The 23,067-nt window shown below is 37.7% G+C and overlaps 1 protein-coding gene across 1 annotated transcript in view; it reads left to right on the top strand.

Annotated features, from left to right (window-relative positions):
- The window catches only part of LOC135208767 (uncharacterized), a 97,349-nt gene extending 79,661 nt beyond the window's left edge, over positions 1 to 17,688 (top strand). Inside the window, exons 10-17 of the mRNA XM_064241280.1 lie at positions 7,453 to 7,581; positions 8,560 to 8,901; positions 9,702 to 9,832; positions 9,990 to 10,096; positions 11,415 to 11,517; positions 12,363 to 12,496; positions 12,920 to 13,097; positions 17,335 to 17,688. Of these exons, the coding sequence (XP_064097350.1) occupies positions 7,453 to 7,581; positions 8,560 to 8,901; positions 9,702 to 9,832; positions 9,990 to 10,096; positions 11,415 to 11,517; positions 12,363 to 12,496; positions 12,920 to 13,097; positions 17,335 to 17,460 (1,250 nt within the window). The 3' untranslated portion in view covers positions 17,461 to 17,688. The remainder of the gene's footprint in view (positions 1 to 7,452; positions 7,582 to 8,559; positions 8,902 to 9,701; positions 9,833 to 9,989; positions 10,097 to 11,414; positions 11,518 to 12,362; positions 12,497 to 12,919; positions 13,098 to 17,334) is intronic.
- Positions 17,689 to 23,067: the final 5,379 nt, after the last annotated feature.

Raw genomic sequence — 23,067 nt, 5'->3', positions numbered from 1 at the left:
GTAGGCTCAAGGCATTCTGACTTCGGATAATTCATTGCAGGTGTAAATTGAACACGGACGAGAATCCTATCTTACGATAATTCAGTGTGAATGTAATCGAACAGGAATGAAGATCAGATTCTGTCCGACTTCAGCATTATAAGTGTATTATATGTATCATCATAATAGCGTAGTATAAATACTAACTCAGCAGTCATTCTCGCTCTGGAATCAGCTGATGGCGAATACGAGTTTGCGTCCTGTTTGGCTAGTATGACTAACGTAACAACTCTTCCTCACTTATGCCATTTTGTCGTTTTGATGGAGACGTGTTTTCAACTATGTTGACATTTAACATAGTCAATAATGGTATCTTGTGCCATATAATCAGATATCAGATAAGGAATTCATTTGTATGACATCTTCATACGTTTAACAGACTAATTGCTGTCAGTAATTACATTATGCTTATGTCAATTACAGTTACAAAAATAATTACCAGTCGTATTATCAAATTACAGTGACAACTGAAATTAATATTAGGCCTAATTAAGTTACATATAATTACCTTAAAATATGTAATTGATTACTTTTCAATTAAATTACAATTACACTAGCTTGTCGTCAAAACAGCACTGTTGTAAGGAGGCGTGGTTTAGACAGACAATGATGCCAGCTAGTCTATTTCCTTGGCTCCAGATTCAACCATATCACTTGGTCTCGGCTAATGTTTTTGTTCCTAATTAGCATAATGAATATCTGGATACTTAACTTACGGAATGAAGTCATATTGTTTGTCTTACAATGTAATTTAAGGCCAAAATTTGACTAATACGTCTCATTGGAAGCTAGTTTTTTCCCTCAGGTTAGATTGCGTAAATTTGGCGATTCCGTTTGCTTTCGCTCGTTTTCATAGGTATTACGAACCTTACTTTATTAATCTTTTGTCAGTGTGAAAACAACAGTAATGAGCTCTTTCATGCTATTAGTTTCTTTTACCACGGCTGCGTTTGAATTCATACAAAAGCTTGGGACTTCTATCCAGGTCGCTGATGTATGTAGTAGTATTGCCTTATCAGCTTCAGCTACATTTATAACATGAATACAGTAATTACTGTCACATGCGGATGATTATAGTAAACGGATGTTGCTATCGGATTCAATTACTGTCGCTCGCGGATGAATACAATAAAGTGATGTTGCTATCGGATTTGATTATATTAGCAAGTTCTTGTTCGGTTGTTCATAGCTGTACGCAGTTATATGAGTATACACATATTATCATCAAGATAATACTTTTTAACTTAGAAGAGGGTGCAAATTTATGGAGGTGGAGATGTTAGATGATTGTAATTCTCTCTCTCTCTCTCTCTCTCTCTCTCTCTCTCTCTCTCTCTCTCTCTCTCTCTCTCTCTCTCTCTCTCTCTTACTTTCCTGATTTCATATTCTCTCTATTCATCTTATTTTCCACCCTCTCCTAACACTCGTTTCATTGTGCAACAGAGAGGTTTTTTCTTCCTGTTACACCTTTCAAACACTTTTCTGTCAATTTCCTTTCAGTGCTGAATGACCTCATAGGTCCCAATACTCGGCCTTTGGCCTAAATTGTATTTTAAACCCAACAATCTCGCTGTCTGACTGCACGCTGCTGCCATTGCCAGCTGAGCGAGAGATATAGGAAGACTTATTTGCAATGTAGTGCCGATTTTAAATGAGGTTTATAATGAACTGGAAACCAAGGAAGGGTTGAGTAAGATGCTCAAACTGTCAAAAGTAAGAAATAAAAGAACAAAGGACATCACCCATATTAAGCAGATGAAAGATAGGAATGGTACTGTCGTAAAAAAGGAAGAAGACATCCTGAAAAGATGGAAAGAGTATTTCGAACAACTGCTAAATGAAGAAAATGAAAGACTTGTAAGAGAGGATGGACAAGTAAACATGGGAATGGTAATGGGGATATCTAGGGATGAAGTGATACGAGCCTTAAAAAGAATGAGAAATGGGAAGGCAACAGGACCTGACTTAATCCCAGTCGAAGTTTGGAAAGCCTTAGGAGAGGAAGGGGTAGACATCTTGTATGATCTGATGGTAAAAATATTCGAACAGGAAAAGATACCAGAAGAATGGCGGGAAAGCATATTGATACCTATATTTAAAGGTAAAGGTGATGTCCAGGAATGCAGTAATTATAGAGGTATAAAACTAATGTCTCACACGTTGAAGATTTTGGAAAGAATCATAGATAGCAGGCTGAGAGAGGAAGTTAGAATAGGGAAGGAACAGTTAGGATTTATGAAGGGAAGCGGCACAACGGATGGAATATTTTGCATAAGGCAGCTAATGGAGAAATTCAGAGAAAAACAACGAGACCTGCATCTGGTATTCATAGACTTTGAAAAGGCCTATGACAGAGTGCCAAGGCAAGAAATATGGAGATGTTTGAGGGAGAAGATGGTGCCGGAAAAGTATGTCAAATTAATTGTTTAGGAGATGTACAGGAATGTGTATACTAGAGTGAGGAGTAGTGTTGGTGAGACGGATGGATTTGAGATAGGAGTTGGATTACACCAGGGGTCAGCACTTAGCCCATTCATCTTCAACATCGTGATGGATGTAATGACCAGGGATGTTAGAGAAGCAGTGCCATGGTGCATATTATACGCGGATGACATTGTGTTGTGTTCAGAGGGGAAGGATGAGTTGGAGGGGAGTTGGAGAGGTGGAGAGCAGCACTTGAGGAGAGAGGAATGAGAATAAGCAGATCAAAAACCGAATATATGTGTTCTAGTATTACTGAGGACGGTGGAAGTAGCATAAGATTGGGTGGGGAAGAAATAAAGAAAGTACAGAAGTTCAAGTACTTAGGGTCCGTATTGGAGGATAGTGGAAGCATGGACCAAGAGGTGAGACACCGAATTCAGGCAGGATGGAATAACTGGAGGTCTGCATCAGGGGTACTCTGTGACAAGAAGGTCCCTCTGAAATTGAAAGGAAAGTTCCATAGGACGGTGGTCAGACCAGCAATGTTATATGGAACAGAAACGGCAAGTATGAGGAAAACAGAGGAGAAGAAGATGGATGTAGCAGAAATGAGAATGTTGAGATGGATGTCGGGAGTAACAAGGGAAGATAGGATTAGAAATGAGTATATAAGAGGATCAACAAAGGTAGCTGAAATATCGAAGAAAATACAGGAAGGAAGGCTTCGATGGTATGGACACCTGTTACGAAGGGAGGAACATCATGTTGGAAGACATACGATGGAAATGGAAGTGCGGGGTAGAAGGAAGAAGGGAAGACTAAGAAAGAGATGGCGTGATTGTGTAAGGGAAGATATGGAATTGAAAGGTATAAATGAGAACGAGGCACAAGACAGAAATCGATGGAGACGACTCATTCGTAATGGCGACCCCATATAAAAATGGGTTTAAGCTAGGAAGAAGAGTGCCGATTTTAAATACTAACCCCATCGTAAAATCGAATTAATGCAAGTCAATTACTGTAGCTTCAATGCGACTGTATTCACACTCATGTCTTGGATAATTTTCCTGATTTTCTAATGTTTGTCAGATTATCGTGGGGAACAGAGTCGGTCTAGTTTTTTCTCTTGCCCAGTTTTTCTGTTAAAACTTATGTCTTTACACAATCTTCTTTATCTGGTCATTCTTCGGATGTCGCTTTGGAGTCTTCTCGCTCATCGTGTTTTCTTTGCCAATAACACAGCAGAGCAAGAGCTTTCATCGTTTCATCGTGAAATTTGGGGATTCAACCTCTCTCTCTCTCTCTCTCTCTCTCTCCAGGATTAAAGGAAGTAATTTTGGAGGGGCTGCCTTCTTAGCACCTTCCACGGGTCCTGTAGTTCTCAGGCTACTGGTGTTGATGCTTCAAGGCGGTATCTGCAACTCCATATTTTCATCCTTATTGGTTTTGAGACGTAATGTGTCCTCCGTAGTTCTTGCGGGGACTACGGCAGTTGGAGATTCTTCTGCGCCATCGTTGACTGTATCGATACCGGTTGTGTCATCAGCCACTCCTTTCATAGGGTAGTTAGTAATCTTCCTTCTTCATTCCCATTCATATACCTTTAGTGTGTGAGACGTAACCTGGTTACCGCGGTAATTGCTGGGGGCTACGGCCGTTGGCTCAGGTGTAACGTTATCGTCACTGGGTAGTGAGCGTATGCGCAGTCGAGTGACTAACTCTTACAGGTTTTGCGGAACTGGTGACAGTTGGCTCTTGTGAGGGGATGGACAAGGGTTATGTCATCATGTCGGGGGAGAGTGCAGGTTGTGCAGTCAAGTACGACTTGCTCAGGAGTTTATCATCTTCTTGTTGGTTTATCATTGCGCAATCGGATCGGTAGGCTCAGATATGATGGGAGCTTGTATGTCGTTTGGTATCAAGCAGCCAGGAGTAGTAGGTTCCGGGTTCTTGGGTGCTGCTCTTGTGGGGGTTCGGCCTTTCTCCTTTTTCCTGTTCCAGTGTGGCCAGACAGGTCTGACAGAGGATAGATACCTTTGAAGAGAGACTCGTCTGCTAGTTGTGGGTTTTAGTTTCTCTGGCGAAGAAAACGAGTATAACGGACTGTGGACTTTGTCCATTCTCTCTTTCTGCATTCCAGGCTCCAGAGGAATCTCACAGTTAATGCAAGTAATGTTTGATCCATTGTATTCAACCAAACCAGCAGTCTATCAAACATCAAGTAGGCTGATCTGGTTTCGGCAAGTCGGGCAGTTTTTGGGGAAAGACTTAGGCTAGCATCACTTTCTGTATGAGGTAGCGGGTAACTCCTCTGCTGGAGTCAGACTTCCAGTTTACGAGTCAGTTGAGGATTTCTCTATTGGGTTCCTTCTTTGATTCGTGTGGTAGGGGTTATGGATCATGAGGCTCGTATTTGGAAGACACCTTTCTCAGCCAGTGGGAGGCCTTGTCCCACTCTGTGTGGATGTGGTGAGAGTTGATGGGTTTCTCTGAGCCTGGACTGTTTGATAACCTCTTCACTTTGGTTCCGAGGAGGTTTGCATACCAGACTAACATTTCTGATGGTTATACTAGGTTCTTGTCAAGGAGAGGAGGGACCTCTAGTGAAATCATTGCCTCAGCACTATCCAGACATTCATAAGAAGGGGTTCTTAGTCAATCCAAGGGCGCAAAGTATCACGGAGAGCTACCCTTGGCTTCCAGAGGAATGTTTCGGTGTCGGTGATCATGTAGGTGGTTATTTGAGAGTCGGTATGGTTTTTCACAACACTGTACCTTAGGGAATTTCAGTTTCTTCAGAGAGGTTACTCGCGGGGTCCTGTCGTTGCGGTAACTCAGTTGTTAGTTGGCTTGGGAGTTAGGGTGTTAGAAGTTTAGGGAGGCAGTGATAGTCTAAATGAAATTTAGGGTGTTAGAAGTTTAGGGAGGCTGTGATAGTCTAATGAACTCTAGTGTTTCTGTTGGTCAAGCTTAGACTGAGTGTATTGTTCCTTAAGGCCCTTGATGTTAGGCAGATCCCGATGGTCATGTTGGAATAACTACAATTTCTTCAGCACAAGTCATCTACATCAGTGAGCGGTAGAGAACTGAGGGTCCTGCACACTTAACTTTTCCTCCATACATGAGAGGCTAAATAGCCACATAGGAGGTTCACCATTTCCCCTCCATGCATGAGAGGTATAGAATACCACATGGGAGGTTCTTCAAACTCAGGCAGTACCTTGGACTCGACACCGACGGTATGGTACTTCCTCTGCAAGCATCCTCACCTACTGAGCTGGACAACCAGGTGAGAAGATTTGTTTTTACCTCCATGAATAATAAGTATAGCTTATCACACGGGAGGTACTTCTGACTCAGGCAGTACCTTAGACTCAACACTGATGTTGAAGTACTTTCTTTGCAAAATCCTCACCTCCGAGTTAGATAACTAGGTGAGGATACATGCTTTTATACATGGTAGGTTGTTTATGAGTTGCCTGCGTATGTTCCGTGGACAGGTCGGGATGAATTAGATTGATTCCACCTCCGAGTAAATGTTGTTAATTGGGCTAATTCAGGTGTTCAGGGAGTGTATTGCAATATGAAGTTTTCATAATAAAACTAATATTGTAATACTTACCTGAACACCTGAATGATTCCCACCCTCCTCCCCACTTCAATTTGATAGTGAATGATTTAGTTGAGGAGACAGGCCTCTGGAGGCCGGTATTTGCGGCAGCGTTGCCAACGGTAACACAGGTAACTCATTTGACTAGATTTTACTTGCAGCGTTTGTAACACTGACAGTTTAAATTACCCACTTAGTGGGTAAATATGTGGGGATATAGTTCAGGCTGGTCAGTGACCAGGGTTAATTCAGGTGTTCAGGTAAGTATTACAATATTAGTTTTATTATAAAAACTTCATCTTTGTTGCAAAAATAACTATGATTCCATGTTTATTGAAAAGATGATATAAATATTTATCACTATTTCAAGGTTTTGTAACTTTTACCAACCCGTATTTTTGTAAGTGTGCTGTCACCTTGTGACTGACATGTATTGGAGATCTATCGTAGTTGAAGAAAACTATTGATGAGTTACCAGTAGACGAAGTTTATACTTGAGATACCTAAGTCTGAAACATTCACTTACTTTAGCTCCACTTAGGTATTTCTGTTGTCTAATGGCTCTTCATAGTTATTCAATTTCAAAGAGAAAGCAAAATCACTATCAAAGTGAACCAGAGTTGTACACACATTAATTAAAGGTTTACTGATGGAAAACATAATTTGCTTATATTCCATCAATACAAGAGCTGGAATTTATATGAAAAGGCTATCACAGGAAAGGCAGTTTTCCATAGTTTTGCACAATGCTTAAAAGTTAACATTTCTCTGTTAATTTATTTGAAAACTTTTTTACAGATAAGTACACTAAATTTTGTTTTCATTTAACTGTAACCAGTCAGTTTAAATTATTTTTATTTTTTTCTTGAACAAGGAATGATTAGAAGTTTTAAACTGATACCTAATTAGTATCTAGCTTGACTAGTAATTTCTCAGACAGCCATCAGAGACATTGCTCAACATAGTTACGCCCAGTGAGAAATTCCCTGTCTCTTAGATAGATATGCTTGGAATCCAAAGGATGAATTCAATTAGCATCAGATGACAAGCCTCGGACACAAATCCCATAAATATATTCAGTTAGAATACTTCAATTTATCCAGTTATGTAGTTTTCAGAAGTTGTAATTTTTTAAGTGTAAATTTTGTGCGTGAGATGCAGTGGTTTTTGTCATAAAATTTCTTTGTGCCCTCTGTGAGAGTTGAGAGTTTTGACTGAAGTTTGATAAACTATTGGTATAAGTAACACCTTTAATTCAGAATCAGTCACTCAGTTTTATTTTATAACATTTCTTTGCTGGTTCATTACCATTAAGTGAAGGTGTTTTGCAAAGTCCTGACACATCAAATTTGGTTTTATTTTGTAACATTTCTTTGCAGGTTCGTTGCAATTAAGTGAAGGTGCGTTTCAAAGTCCTGATACATCAAATCACACTTTGGCACAACATACTGTCAAAGTTCGAAGATCAGGTCAGGTCACGGACATTCATCTGCTTCTTGATATGGAACGTAAGTTAAATATTATCAGTGCAGTACACCAATACGCACGTCTTACGTTCCTCACTGCGTACTATATACACCTTCGTCGTACATCATGGTGTAGTGTACTTGTTTTGCAGGTAGTGGCAACCAAGATGAAAGCCAAAAATACTTTCGCTGTACTCTGATGCCTGTGGATAAATTAGTTGATGCATGTACAGCAGAAATCACTTACTTTATTGGCTATGTTGTAAACAGCATTGTAATCTTGGTTGACAAATATTCCTCCAATTAGGCAAGTAACTTGCTGAAGGGTGCCATCATTGGAATGATTACTCTTCGTGGAGCAATGACGTAACCCCTGCAAGTACACTGTCATGGATGGTGATGAAGTCATCGTGTGTGGTGTCTTCTCCCTCACTCCCTCACTCAAATATGCCACAATATCCACAGGTTGTTGACACCTGTGGCATATTTTTGATGTATTCCATTCATCCACTGGAAAGAAATTCTCTGCACTTACTTTTTCATGTATTGATTTACAGTTTGTTGTGTGCGGTCGAGTATTTCTCTCTTTTACCCATGGGAACAAATTTACCTGCACTTACGCTATACATACGTCCTCCTTATCCCCAACAATAGTCTTGGTAAAATTGGCTAATGTTTTCCTTTTCAAACAATAAAGACAAAATTAAGCCTTTCCCCACTTTTTTGTGGTTTTTCTCTGCCATATGAGTTTGTAATTTTCTATGTAGCGCTTCAGATACTCTTCACTACCTACAGTATGTTCAACAAGTTTTTCATTTACATTCTTAAATTTTCTTCCCACCAACCAATTTTCCCATGTTTTAATTAATAAGCAGGGCTCATGCAAAGAAAGAACATTGTGGTTTCCACATACAACAAGTTTCTGATAGTTAATCCCAGTACATAGAAGCAATTTCAGATTATTGTTTCCTTGCATAATTGAAGTAGTTTAAGATATCTGAATTTCTGTTCTGTTTTTAGGTGCTGGCGAAGTCTGTGATACTGGCCTAGATGTGGATGACTCGGTGTCACAAGATTCTCAGGGACCGCCTCTACTGAGGAGAGGGCTAAAGTCTACTCGAAACAGACTTTTTAATAGATTCCAGTCAGTAGAAGCATTTAATACCAAATCACTTCCAAATGAGATGATCAATGCCCTTCGGTTCTTTGAGCATGGAAATGCAAATAAGCCAGCTTTTGACTGGGGCGAGGTTGATTTAGCCAAATTAAGCCAATATATAATAACCTTGTGTTCAGCCACCAAAGAACTGATGGAAAGTGAACCCAGACTATTGAAGCTGTCAAGTCCATGCTATATTTTAGGTATGATCTTAAAAATTTTTTAGTTGCTCTCTTGCTTTAGAATGATTGTCATAGTGATAAGACTAAAAGTTGCTGTGTGTAAGAGAAATTAAACATGCTGTAACAAGAGTTTATTTGGAAATGATATTGAAGTTAGATCATTTAACTTGGGTAATTTTTATTACAGTAAATTGTTAACAAGTTTATTGACAGAGGAAACCCTTGTCATTGTGATATATCAGCCTTTGTAATTTAAGGATTGGTGGTGAAAAATGTCTAGTTTGGTTTTATCTTCATTATTGTTTTTATCATGATAGATAATTTAAGAAGACCAAACTTTCTTAGATACCCAGTATATTTTTTTCTGGAATGAGAGCTGAAAACTGGAGCTGAGATATTGGCTAGTCAGGCAGGAAGAAACCCAAGGAGTCACAATGGGGAAAAACAGAATGCAAGGCAACTATTGTAATGTAAAAACAATTCAACTTGTCAGCTTTTTTTACTAGTCAGGTGTGTGTGAAAGTGGAAAAATAATATTTCATATTTACCAGAATATTCTGGTAAGTATGCTAGGTACAGTGAACATGACCAATATTTGTCTGTTTAACCTTGTAAGGTGACATCTTTCTTTTTTCTTAGGCAACTAACCCATCTTGTCTCACACTGCACCTTTCTCCTATGCACTTGAACATTTAGTGTTTGTTTGCTATATCAGCTATTATTTCTTAATAATTTAGATATTTCAGAAATTATTGTTTAAAATCAGGTAGGTAGTTGAAGAATGGTTTATAAGCAAATATATCAAAATTTTGGGCTTTTAGGAGACATCCATGGAAACTACAGAGACCTTGTTTGCTTTGAGAAAGCTCTGTGGAGAGTTGGACCGCATCTGACCCCTGCAAATTTTCTTTTCCTTGGGGACTATGTTGATCGAGGAGCATATGGACTAGAGGTAAACACTTCAAATTTTCATATAGTTATTATACTGGTACTAAAGGAAATGAGAATATGAATCACCGATGGAAGTGATCTTCATTATAATGGTATTCTTTTACTTTAAACAAAGCTTCCATGCATAATATTCCATATATAAAATTGTTCTTTTTCAGGTTGTTTCATACTTGTTCGCACAAAAAGTGCAGGCACCTCACAAATTTTTCCTTCTTCGTGGCAATCACGAAGTGCGGGATATTCAGTGCATGTTCAGTTTTCAAGCGTAAGTATTTGTTATGCTATTTCGAAAATTATATATCTTAAACTGTTAGATTTTTCATACAAAAAAATATTAACTGTACTTTCATACAAAAAAATTTTAACTTCACTCCCATAGTGTAAGTCTATTTTAGGGTAAAAGTGTGCTGGCATAGATTCAGCTTAACAAAAACAGTGTATACTAATATGGTTAGACAGTTCCTTGTTGGACGAGTGGTTTCCGCGCTCGGCTACCAAGCCAGTGGTCCGAAGTTCGATTCTCGGCTCTGCCAACATGGAATCAGAGGAATTTATTTCTGGTGATAGAAATTAAATTTTTGTTATAATGTGGTTCGGATCCCACAATAAGCCGTAGGTGCCATTGCTAGGTGACCAATTGGTTCCTAGCCATGAAAAAATATCTAATCCTTTGGGCCAGCCCTAGGAGAGCTGTTAATCAGCTCAGTGGTCTGGTAAAACTAAGATATACTTAAGTATGATTAGACTAGAAGAGTAAGTCTGGAGACCATGTTACAGAGTTATATCTGGATTCACATTAATTATATGAGACAAGACTTTCAGAGATAAGTGATGTTCATATTAAGTTTGAGGAAGGATGAAAGACCATGAAACTGAAGTTGAATCACTTGCATATGTGGGATTACTACACTGAGACGTAACAGTCAGTCAAAAAGCTGGTAACAAGAGGGAAAAGGTTAGGAAAGGAACAAAGCCTTTTTTACAGTACTAGAAGTAGATAAATGATTTGATATAGAATATAGAAAGCAGTTTACAGAGAGGTGCTCAGTCACCTGACAGGAATATGTTTGTCAGGGTCAAATATCATGTTGCCACGTCTATGAACTGCAAGAAGTACTAGTGTTGTCTGAAGGCAGGAACTTGCATTATAAGTAATTTTTTTGTAAGAACATACCCAATAATGCCCAAAAAAAAAACTAAATTTGCTTCATCAGTAATTCACTATTTATAATTAGCTTGACTTTATGAGGAATTGAGCTCTTGAAAAGCTCATTACCAGAGAAAATAGACACATTTCATTGCTCGTTGAGATGAGTAGGGTTCTTATCTTATTTAAGCCTCTGTTCTTGAACTACCCAACTTCTTTTTTTATATACTGAACTTTAAGAATATTTTTGTCAGTTATGAATGATTATTAATCGACTCTCTAGTCTTCCTTTAGCATTAGAATAATTTGCATTGATCCCATACCTCTTTTAAGACGTGCGGGGTGTTATGATTGTGAAACAGAGAATATGAAATATGAAATTAAGTTTTTGTTTCATATAACTATAATTTCAAGTGTTCTTTTTCTATTTTCACAGAGAATGCATACAGAAGTTTGGTGAGCGTCTTGGACTGAAGGTGTGGAATGCAATCAATGATGTATTTGATTGCATGCCCTTAGCTGCTATTGTTGATAAAAAGGTAACATAGAATACATTATATATATGCAGTGGTCACGGGGAATGTGTACCATACCCCCCCCCCCCCCCCCACGAATAGTTAGAATCCGCTAATAGCTGGAACCCTTATAAGAATGCTGAAAACAGCCTATTTTATTAGTTAAAACTCAAGAAAAACCCTTTTTAATAGTTTTATCACAAAAAGTGTATTTTATGATGAAATTGATAAAAAGAAAACACAGAAATTTCTGGATATTTCTCACAGAAAAATACCGGGAATAGGCGAATATTCCGCGAATAATGGGGGAAATGTTCCCAAGAGAAATCTGCGAATGCTTGAGTCCGCTTTACCGGAGAACGTGAATACGGGAGGTCCACTGTGTATATATATATATATATATATATATCTATATATATATATATATATATATATATATATATATATATATATATATATATATATATATATATATATATATATGTAAGGTTTTTAAAGCATTACAGTTATAATTCATGTTTTGTTTTTTGTTTTTATAAGAGGAAGACCTGAATCAGTAGGATGTTCAGTAAGAAAATCACATGATAATCATTATAATGCAGTCAACATTTCCATTTGAGTCACTTATATTGCTTTCTGAGGCTTCCTCTCTATAACTGTTATTCATTCAAATTTTTATGCAAAATGGACTATCATACAGCAAAATCAAAGGTGATGTATCATCACTTGTTTAATGTTGTATGCAAAAAATTTTCTGGTTTTGTGGCTTTTGGGGGTAATTAGGTGGCTCAAATTTTATTATGTTGCTCAAGGAACTTGGCTATATATTTTATATAAGATTAATGTAGCAGCTTCTTCCCATACAACAGATATTCTGCATCCATGGAGGAATTCCAAAGATTGATGGAAGTTTACAAGAGCTAGAGAAAATCCCGTGCCCATTAGCCTTGCCTGAGACGCAGAGTAACTTAGCTTGGCAGTTGATGTGGAATGATCCAGTCGGGTAAGTGCAAATAGACCTCCTCAGAATATCTTTCAATATGTTTTAACATTTTGAATGACCTTATTTATTTCTCCCTTTTCCCTACTTTTCCAGCAAGCAAACATGAATGCTTTTTATTTGCATATCTTTGAAACATTATTTAAGTGTATTAATGCTGTCCTTTTAGGGAAATAAGAAAAGGTGCAGAACAATATTAGTGAGTTTGGAATTCTTAAGATTAAAGGATGATTAGATATAGAGAAATTTGAAGGATGCTTTAGGTGATTGGGGCTTTTGGAAATAATATTGTATGACTTTTTCAAACATTTTCTTTGTATTTCAATTTATTGCTAGCATTATGTACTTAAAATCAGCTTCTTATCCAAGATAGTTAGGTATATTCTTTGAAATATGCTCACCAAATGTGTATTATTCTTTCTTCAGAATGGAAGATAGTAATGAAAAAATAGCAAGTGAGTTGTTGGACAATGATGGATTTGCTTTTAATGAAAAGAGACAAACAGGATACATATTCAACCAGGCAGCTTTCAGCTCATTTTTGAAAGTCAATGGACTCACCCATGTTGTGAGAGCCCATGAAGTCAAAGAAGTTGGCTTTGAGGTAAGAAATTATTTTGTCTCAATATTTCTTTGAGTAATTTCTGCATTAAAACAAAAAGCAATGAGTTACTAATATTTAGCAGTAGAGAGTTTAAGGCAGTGGCCTAACTAAGTCCAAGCAAGTTACACTTAAATGTTTGAAAGACCCTTTGGCAGACGCTGTTCACCACATCAATAAACACTAGAGTACCACTATGCAATAAACACTAGAGTACCACTATGCTGTTATTGAACAAGACCCAGCTGCTGAAGTGATGAACAGCATGCCTCGGAATTGGGGTGGTTTAGTCATGTATTTTTTCCCAATTTGACCTTCTGAGACATGTCCCACTAAAGGTTCATACTTTAGCAAGCTCTTGGATGTCTCTCATTACCCACTTTCGGCCTCAGCAAAAGTGGTTTCCAGGTCTCCTGGGCTGCTTTATGGACAATCCCAAAATTCTTCCCAATTACAGAGGACTTCTGAAGCAACCCCACTTTCACTGATTTCAGAGTTATCCAGATCTATTTACACTTTCACTCACAGCTTTTTGGCGGCTTCAGCAACAGCTGTTGCTGCCTTTGCTGGTCCTCTACTACTTCCCATTACCAAGGAGAATAGACAGATTTCATTGATGAGAGTTCTTATCTGATTAAAGCCTCTCTTCTAGCCAACTTCTTTTTTTTATATATAATTAACATTAAGAATATTTCTGTCAGTTATGAAGGATTATTAATCTACTCTTTAGTCCTCCTTCAGCATGACTTAGGTTTAGGGAGAGCAGTAAAAACTTTTTGTTCAGGCCATTTTGCATAGTGTATTCTGCAGGCTACCATTAAACTTCATCTCATATCAGAGACATTAATCTTTTCAAATGGCGGGTAAGACAACCACAATGACATACCTGAAAAATCAGGGAAGTACAAAATCAGAGACTCTATATCAATTAGCCTTCTCCATTCATAACTGAGATCAAGCCAATAATGTATGATAGCTTCCAAGACTTGTCCCATAGAAACTGTGGTTGCAGACAGTCTTAGCAGGAAAGTTAAATCCATTCTTTGGAATGGCCTCTTCTAGCGGACCTCTTTGCAACCAACCTGAGCTTGAATTATTGCTCAGAACTCACAGATCCAGCTGTTTAGAAGATACACGTATGGGATGATCTGGAGGTATTTTCCCTCCATTGAACTGATTATACAAGTCTTAGAGAAGCTTCAAAGCTCAAAGAACCTTCCTTTGGCACTAGTTTCTCCTACTTGGTCACAGTTATGTTCTGGAGCTGTGGGTTCTTTCCAAACCATCCTCCTAGGTACCTTTTAGTCCTTCCTTCTGGGAGTGTAAATAGCTTGGCTACCTCCCACCTAATTGCTCTTGAGGCTATATTAAAAGTAGTGGGTTGGTATTGAAAGAAACAGGTTTTGACAGAGGTAAAACCTACTTTTGTTAATTGCTGTTGTGTCCTCAAGGAGTACCCTTTCCATGATCTATCCAGAGCTCCATGGTGACCAGACTAATGTCAAATAATTCTCTTAACTGGTCTTATGGCTAGGTATTGTGTTGTAATGATAAACATTATAAAACGTGATAAAGTATAAATGGTCTCGGGATAATAGGACACTTTCTATTATCCACAGCGAACACTAATACGTACCCAGTTTACATATGTCAAAACCGCAAGAAGAAGTGGTTATGTGCATATGCACTGTCATATTTTTTACATCCGACCTAGAATGCCATTCCTTTCTGTTGGTCAATGTTTGAAAATCCCATACCTAAAACCCATGTCTTTTCGTCAGGGAAGTGGGAGGGTTTTGAGGACTCAACAGCAACTACCAAAAATAGGTTTTTCCTACGTCAAAACCTGTCTTTTTTTTTTTATAGCTTAGTCACTGTCATCCTCAAGAAACTTTACAAAGAAATTGACAGGTGGCAAAAATCACTTGAATTCTAATCATAACCCAGAAACAATTTTGGTCCAGGTTCAAGCCACTAGTTTCAAGGCCCCATTCTTTATTCCAAATACCTTTAGGTTTGGTAGCAAAGAACAAGAGACTTAGTGCAAACATGTTTTTTTAGGGTGAAGTTCTGTGGTGACTTACCTAAGCATACTGGGTTTGGTTGCAGTATTGTCAAACCCTCCCCAGCGATAATTAGCATACTTGCCTGTTGGGAAGACCTGTGGTTTGCCGTTGTTGCACCTATAGGTCAAGAATATCTATGCCACCTGCCGGTGCCCATTGTAGTCGAATTTGTTCGAGCTTGTGGCAAGTGTTGCTGAGTGTAGGAAAAAACGAACCATTTGGGATGTATGTCATGACCTCAAGGTTAACTTTAAGTGCAGAACTGGGCTTAATGTTATGTCTGCTAATTCTGGTTTACTTAGAATAGGAGATTTCCTTCTTATAGGAGTCCCATTCTTTGCCAGGAATGACAGGCCAGCAGACAATAAAAATTGATTGTCAACTCTTTGCTTGATGCATTTTCCCTGTCTATGAGAGCCCAGTTTGCTAATACAAGCTCCTGATGCTAATGCAATCAAGAATATTGCATGTGAGTTGTGGTTGTCCCCCTCTAAGAGGAAGACCTGTGCCAAATTTGTATCAGGTCCACTGAATTGTGGGGGTGATCCAAGTCTAAGCACCTTGTTCAGGGAGCAAGTAACTGAAACCTTTCTAGAGCGGATCTTTGTGGTGCAAAGGACTGCAGAAGGGAAGTGACAACTCCTATATACTAGAGTCAATTAGCAAAATCATTAATCAGATATTCTGTTAATGCTGCCTTGTATTCCATGATTGCTGAAACTGCAAGGTGTTTGTCATCAAAAGAGATAGGAAAATTTAAAATTTGTTTCCTTAGAACTTTTTACTGGGCTCTCGGTATGGATGTACAGTGGTCCCCCTTATTTGCGGGGGATCCGTACCAGAAACCCCCCCCCCCCCCAAATAGTTAGAACCCACGAATAGTTGGAACCCCTAGAAAATGCTTAAAACTTTCAATTTTGTTAGTTAAAACAAAAAAAAACACTAGTTTTTATACCTGGTTTTTTAAAGTTTTATCACAAAAAGTGCATTTTATGATGAAATTGATAAAAAACAGGAATTTGTGGATATTTATCTTAGAAAAATACCACGAATTGGTACCACGAATTGGTGAATTTTCCGTGAATAATGTGGGGAAATGTTGCAGAGAGAAATCTGTGAATGCGTGAGTCCACGAATGCATGATTCCGCGAATCGGGAGAACATGAATACGGGGGGTCCACTGTAATTTAACTATATCTTCCATACATACTAGTATTGCCAGATATATGAAGTCTTTTTTCAAGTTGGAAGTTTCCATGAACTTCAGTAATGAAATCAATAAGCGAAGAACGAAACTGTCAGAGCTAACGACCCTAAATCACTAGCATCGACATGTACTGGTGAAAAACGACAGTGTACGTCTTTTCACGCACACTAAAATCATTGTTCCACATTATTAACTAACAAAATTTTTAACTGGAACTTAAAATTGTACACTTAGCTTTCATCTTATATGTTTACATGAACCTCGGTAATTAGTAAGTGAAGAAAAAATTTTTGAACATAGCCTAACAATCATAAATTGTAAGAAGTGCCAATACGCGCTGGCAACATATGCCGATTATGGCTTTTCACTCACAATAAATCATTGCTCTACAGTCTGAATAAAAAAATTTTTGACTGTAACTTAAAACTATGCACTTAGCTGAATCAGTAAGCAAAGAACAGACTTCAATGAGCTCTGGTTTCTTGAATGACTAGAGAAAGAAGTTGCGTCATGGTCGGATTTTGGTCGTATGTAAACAATGTGACGGTGTACATGTGCATAATCACTTCTTCTTCTCTTTGTTTTGATGTAATAGGTAAACTGGGTATTAGCGTTCGCTGAGGATAATAGACAGTGCCCTATTATCCTCGGTCCATTTATACTCTATCACGACACAATACCCAGCCATAAGACCAGTTAAGAGAATTCTTTGACATTAGTCTGGTCACCATGGAGCTCTGGATAGACAATGGAAAGGGTATTCCTTGAGGACAAGACAGTGACTATGCTATAAAAAATTGACTTCATTTCATAAAGAAACAAGATTTCTTACGGAGATTAGATTTAATTAAAACTTATCTGCAAGAAAGACTGAATTGTACCTCAAATGCTGTGACCAATCAAATGTTTTTTTCTCACCGTAGGCACCAGAAATGCAATTTTTTTCCATCTTGATTCCTTCTTGCAGATACAACAAAGTGGTCGTTTGATGACAGTCTTCTCATCCTCTCATTATTGCGGAGGCAGTAATGAAGCAGCCTGCATATTGGTCCATGATTACCGCATGAGGATAATTAGAATTGACACATCTTAGCATGTTTAGTAATCAGATAATATTCAAAATATTATAGTTTTATTTTAAAAAGTGTTTATTATGCAGTGCATTACTTTTATAAGAGAATTACCAGTAAATATTTATTTTTTTTCTATTTCAGAAGATGATATTTTCAGGAAATAGGTTGGCAATAACATTTGTTGACAATTCTAATATTATTTGATTTGATTTCTTACCTGTACATTACTTTAATAAAAAAAACTTGTTTTTGTATTTATTATTTTAGATTTCAGTCCTTACAAATCTATAAACATTTCGTTAATAGTTGTACTGATGTTATAGATACTTCAATTATTTAAGAAGTAGTTTTATCTCACGTATTGCTTGGAATGGTGATTTTTTAAGCTGAGATTATAAATCAGATTGGATTAGTATTAATTTTTTTGAGTTTTATTTCGAAAATTAATTTTGACACAATGCATTGATTCACATATATATATTTATTTACAAAGATTTTATACACATTTCTTGTATTCACGTTGTGAATTAAGAGTTTGTAAATAAAAGTCTGTGTATATGTTTGTCTTTCTTAAAATTAATATTAAAAAACTGTTGCAGCAGAAAGTATTATGTACGCCTCCTTTTGCTACATACCAATGGATTTAGTTGTTTAGAGAGTTAATAAAGACCTTCATTAATACAGGCTCCTTCTGGGATGTTGATATTAAAATTATTTATTATAGATGTCTGACTAAATTTTATGATAAAAGAAGATAATGCAGACATGAACTTGCTGTTTTCTAGATTTGCAAAGATTTTATGGATGGAGAAGGTTTTGTATTTTATTGTTAATTATTTTACCATCCATAAATATCATCGGGAAAAGTTTAGAATATGAGCAATTGTAGGATCATTTTAAAGGCACTTGTAAATGGAAATTTCAGAAATTTTATTTCTTAAAACTAGGTGTGCATTGAATAATTGAAGATCCACTTAATCCAGTTAAACATAATGATAGAAGTTCACTCTCAACATGGTTCGGAAGTCACGTAAAGCCGTTGGTCCCATTTACAAACAAACAAACAAAAATGATAATGATAAATGGTAAAAATGAGGTTAACAGTAATGTAATATGATGCCCAGATTCATTGAATCATTTGAATGTACGGTATATTATCTGGGCAAATGGGTCTATTGTGGGGGGCCCTCAGAGGATAATTAGGATCCTAATAAGCAGTAATCAATTGCCTTAGATCGGACCTGCCCTTACCCCAATCAACATTAATTGCCCTCCTTTGGGCTCTATAATTGGGAAGGGGTCCCCTGGAGAGCCATATTTCTTTTACATAACATTTTTGTTCATTATCTTTTTCACAAAATTGGAAATTAATGGGCCCCAAACTTTCGGGTCCAAATGTAAATGTGGCCCTTGACCATTTTAGGGACAATGGATTTAGCTTGTCCTGTCATAGCAGCATTGGTTAAATTAAGCATTTTAATGCCCGGGGGACGATTTCAGACAGCCCCCTCAGGAATGCCACTATCATTCAGGTAAAATTGTGTAAATAATTGTGAAAAATATATTTAATTGTTTATTTTTTGTAATTCACGTTGATTTACTAGTGCAAATAGTGCAAACATTGAGGAAACATAGCACAATCACTCATTAATCGTGTAAACTTGCTATGACCTCGTTAGTCATCAGAAATGTCTAAATTTAGGTCAGTTTCAACATTCTGTTTCTTGAATTTTCATTTGAAGGGTTTGCGGAGTGGTGATCGACACAATTAATCTTTGAAATAGATCTAAAATGTACATGGAATTACCTTTGATAATTGAAGACATGATTTTAGTCGCATTGACGAAAACCCAGTTTTGCTATATGGTGGCCCTCTTAATGAGAGAATGCCTTGATGAAGTCATTGGGCTTCTGCATGACATATCATTCCCGTACTGAAGCCTGGTGACGGGCAAGAGGGCTCTCGAACTGGGGAATTTTTTCCTCAGTTTAACTCTAAGTTTCTCTCATCCTATTTCTATTACACTTATAATTGTTTCATTCTCCTTCCTATTTATCAACTGTCTCCAGCCTTGCTGTCAAAACTTTCTTACCCATTTCACTGTCCAGATTCTTTTATAGGGGACATCGTATCCGGGATTGGAATTTTTTCCAAAATCAATTGTGGGAGCTGTGGTGGTCTTGCCAACTACCCGATAATGTTTGGACACCTAGGAGTGTCAGTATTTCCATACTGGCATGCGGGACTATTCTTGAACAAAAACTTGGCCTTCGGATTCCAGGGGTTGGCCGGTTTCATAGAGATAGGACTCTCGGCATTCTGTCTGGTTTGCCTGCCATTATGATTAAAGTGGGGATTGGCATACACTTGAGCCACTCTAATCATTAATCATAGTGGTACCATCCCTTCGTGGTAGGGTAGGGAGTGGACATTTGGGAAGCAGCTCTCGCTGGTGTCATTGGTGGAGGAATTAATTTCATGAAAGGATAATGGGTTCTCTTTTGGGATGTCAGACAGTCTAATTTTTTTCTTTCCCCCAAACTTATTTAATGAGTGAAATTAATGTTTCTTGTACCCCTGGATCGAATGGCGAACCCCAGACACTGTTGACGACCTCCGCTAATTTAATTAAGGAAGATTCTGTTGATGACCTCGGAACTAGGAAGGACCATTCCAATGATATTCCAAAATTGAGTAATTTGGGTAACACAAGGAAACTTTGAATCCTTCTTTTTACCCAAATTCCAATAGACAAAAATTATGATAATATATATAATGAATTTGAGTATGGATCTATTAAAGAAATAAGAATGAAACTTTAAGATACAAAATGGGATTCATGGATATCTTACAATAGTCATGACGAAGCATTTACTGCAATATGTAATATCAATAATATCAAAATTAATAACTTGAATATAATGGCTGCTCTTTGTGATAAGGTACCAAAGGCTTTTGGATGTTTATAGACCTGAAGACTGGTTTGAAAAAGATGCTGATTTAGTTATGCCTTCCCAGAGGAAGCCAAAACCACCAATGTGGCTTGTAGCTGAATCTAAGGGGTTTACAGGGAACTATTTCAAAATATGCAAATTAATTCAGAAAAAAGTAGGAACTATTGCACCAGGAGATATATCTCGTTTTGGAAAAAATAGTTACCTTATCCATGCCAAATCATGCACACAATCCGTAATACTATCTAACCTTAAAACAAGTGATGATGATATTAAGTTAGATGTCAAACTCCAGCTAAATTTTAGCTACGGAAGGGGAGTAGTTTTCAACAAAGATCTGTATGAATTTACAGAGGAGATACTGGCCATGTGTCCACTAAATGTATGGAAAGTACACAAAGTCCCAGGTACATCAATGATTATCCTTACTTTCCAGGATGCTGATGTACCTTCCCATATTATTATTGAAAATTAAATTATTAAAGTTCGACCATTCAAGCAGAAGCCACTGCAATGTTTTAATTGTTTTAAATTTTGACACCCGTCAAAAGTTTGCAAAAATGAAAAAATGTGTGGTATCTGCGCCAAATCTTACCATGGAGAATGTGCACTTGAGGCCAGGTGTTTAAATTGCAACTCAAATCATAAATCCACTGACAGGAGCTGCAAGTTGTACAAGTTGGAAGAAGCTGCCCTTAACAAATCCAATTTAGAACATATATAAGTGTGGGATATGCCAAAAGACTATTAAATCAAATAGCTATGCAAAGGCTTAAAAATCAAATACACCTAGTACTGCCAATAGTTCTGGAAAAAGAAATATACCATCTAATGATAAAATGCTGCGTGATGAGGTAAGCATATTGCCCTCTGAGGCTTTGCCACAGCGTATTAACATTGGGGCATTGCCCATCTCTGTACAACCTTCGTCCCCCATTACAATAAGTAGTACAAACCTCTCTCAGCCCATGTCCTTACCTGATTTGATGGCAGTTCCACTTCAAACCAACTTACCTGGTGCACCTGTTGTGGGGAAGGTGCAAAAACCTAGAAGACCACCACCTATTAATCAAAAAAAAGAGAGACCTCCATCTCTCTCACCCCCTTCCATAAGAAACATTAAAGCTATGACGTTAAATAAATTTGATGTTTTATCTGTTGATGTTTCTGATCAACTGGAAGATAACTTGAATAAATCAGAAATTCAAGTTGAGGCATCCGCCTCAACAAATAGATCAAAAGGACACAAAGAAAAAGACAAACGTAAAACCCAATATATCAAGACCATCTCTAAAGAAACCTACAGGAAATAATGTTAGATTAAAAATTGCCAGTGGGAAGACCTCATCCAAGATGTCTTCCAGAAATAATTCATAGTTTTCTCCTCCATTTTGCAATGGAATTGTCAGGGTTTAAGGGCCAAATATGAAGAACTTAAGCTCCTAATTCATGAGCATTCCCCCATAATTGTATGTCTACAGGAGAGCATGCTTGATGCTAATACTCCTTGTCCTCGAGAGTATTTTAACTATAGAACACCATATAATCAACAAGCAAGGAGCCATGGCGGAAGTCTCATGTACGTTCGTCGAGATGTTCCCAAAATATTTTTGTCTATTCGTACACCTCTGCAGGCAGTGGTTGTACAGATTGATATAGGGAGAAAATATACAATATGCTCTCTGTACTTACCTCCAAATGATAATGTTTTTTTGTATGATAATTTAGTAGAGGTGATTCAACAACTCACCCAACCTTTTCTCTTACTGGGAGATTTGAATGGTAGACATTATGGGGCGATGTTTTAGCAAACACAAGGGGCATTATTATATCATCAATTGTGGAAAATGAGGATGTCGGACTCCTTAATACCGGAGAGCCCACACACTTTCATGTCCAGACAGGCACCTTGTCGTGCATTGACCTATCAATCGCAAGCTCTAATTGCCTTCTCGATTTCGATTGGAGGACATTAGATGATTGGCATACTAGTGATCATGTATGTACCAATCATTATAAACACCAACAATGGTCCACCTTTACAGAGATCGCCACGATGGAATCTTGACAAGGCGGACTGGGATAGATTTCGTGAGCTAAGCGAATTTGAAGGGAATGCAGAACAGTTTGAAAATATTGATGATGCCATAGACATGCTGAAGGGAACCCTTCATACAGCAGGAGTCAATTCAATTCCCAAGACAACTGGGTTATTCAAACGACGACCAGTCCCCAGGTGGTCTTCAGAACTAACTGCCCTGCACAGAGCCACAAGAAGGTTTTTAACTCGATTGCGCAGACACCGTTCTGAGGAGAATTTAATTATATACAAGAAATGTAGAGCACAGTTCCGTCGTGCCATGAAAGAAGCTAGGCGTCGGTATTGGGTGTCTTTTGTTTCTTCCATTAACAGTAGAACACCACCATCTTCTGTGTGGAGGAAAGTAAAAAAGATAGCAGGCAAATTCACCCCCAACCTACCACCAGTGTTAAAGGTGAATGATCAGTATGTGACTGGAACAACTGAGGTTAGCAATGCCCTGGCTGATCATTTCTCAAAAGTATCATGCAAGTGTGAAGCAGCTCCTGGTCACCAGTTTAGGAGCATTGAATAAAAGAAAATGTTAAATTTTGCAACAGGGAGGGAAGAGTCATACAATTCTCCTTTTACT

The sequence above is a fragment of the Macrobrachium nipponense genome, chromosome 35 (genome assembly GCF_015104395.2).
Source record: "Macrobrachium nipponense isolate FS-2020 chromosome 35, ASM1510439v2, whole genome shotgun sequence".
Classification (NCBI taxonomy): Eukaryota; Metazoa; Arthropoda; class Malacostraca; order Decapoda; family Palaemonidae; genus Macrobrachium; species Macrobrachium nipponense.
The sequence above is the reverse complement of the archived record's forward strand: the minus strand, read 5'-3'. Positions and strand labels throughout refer to the sequence as shown.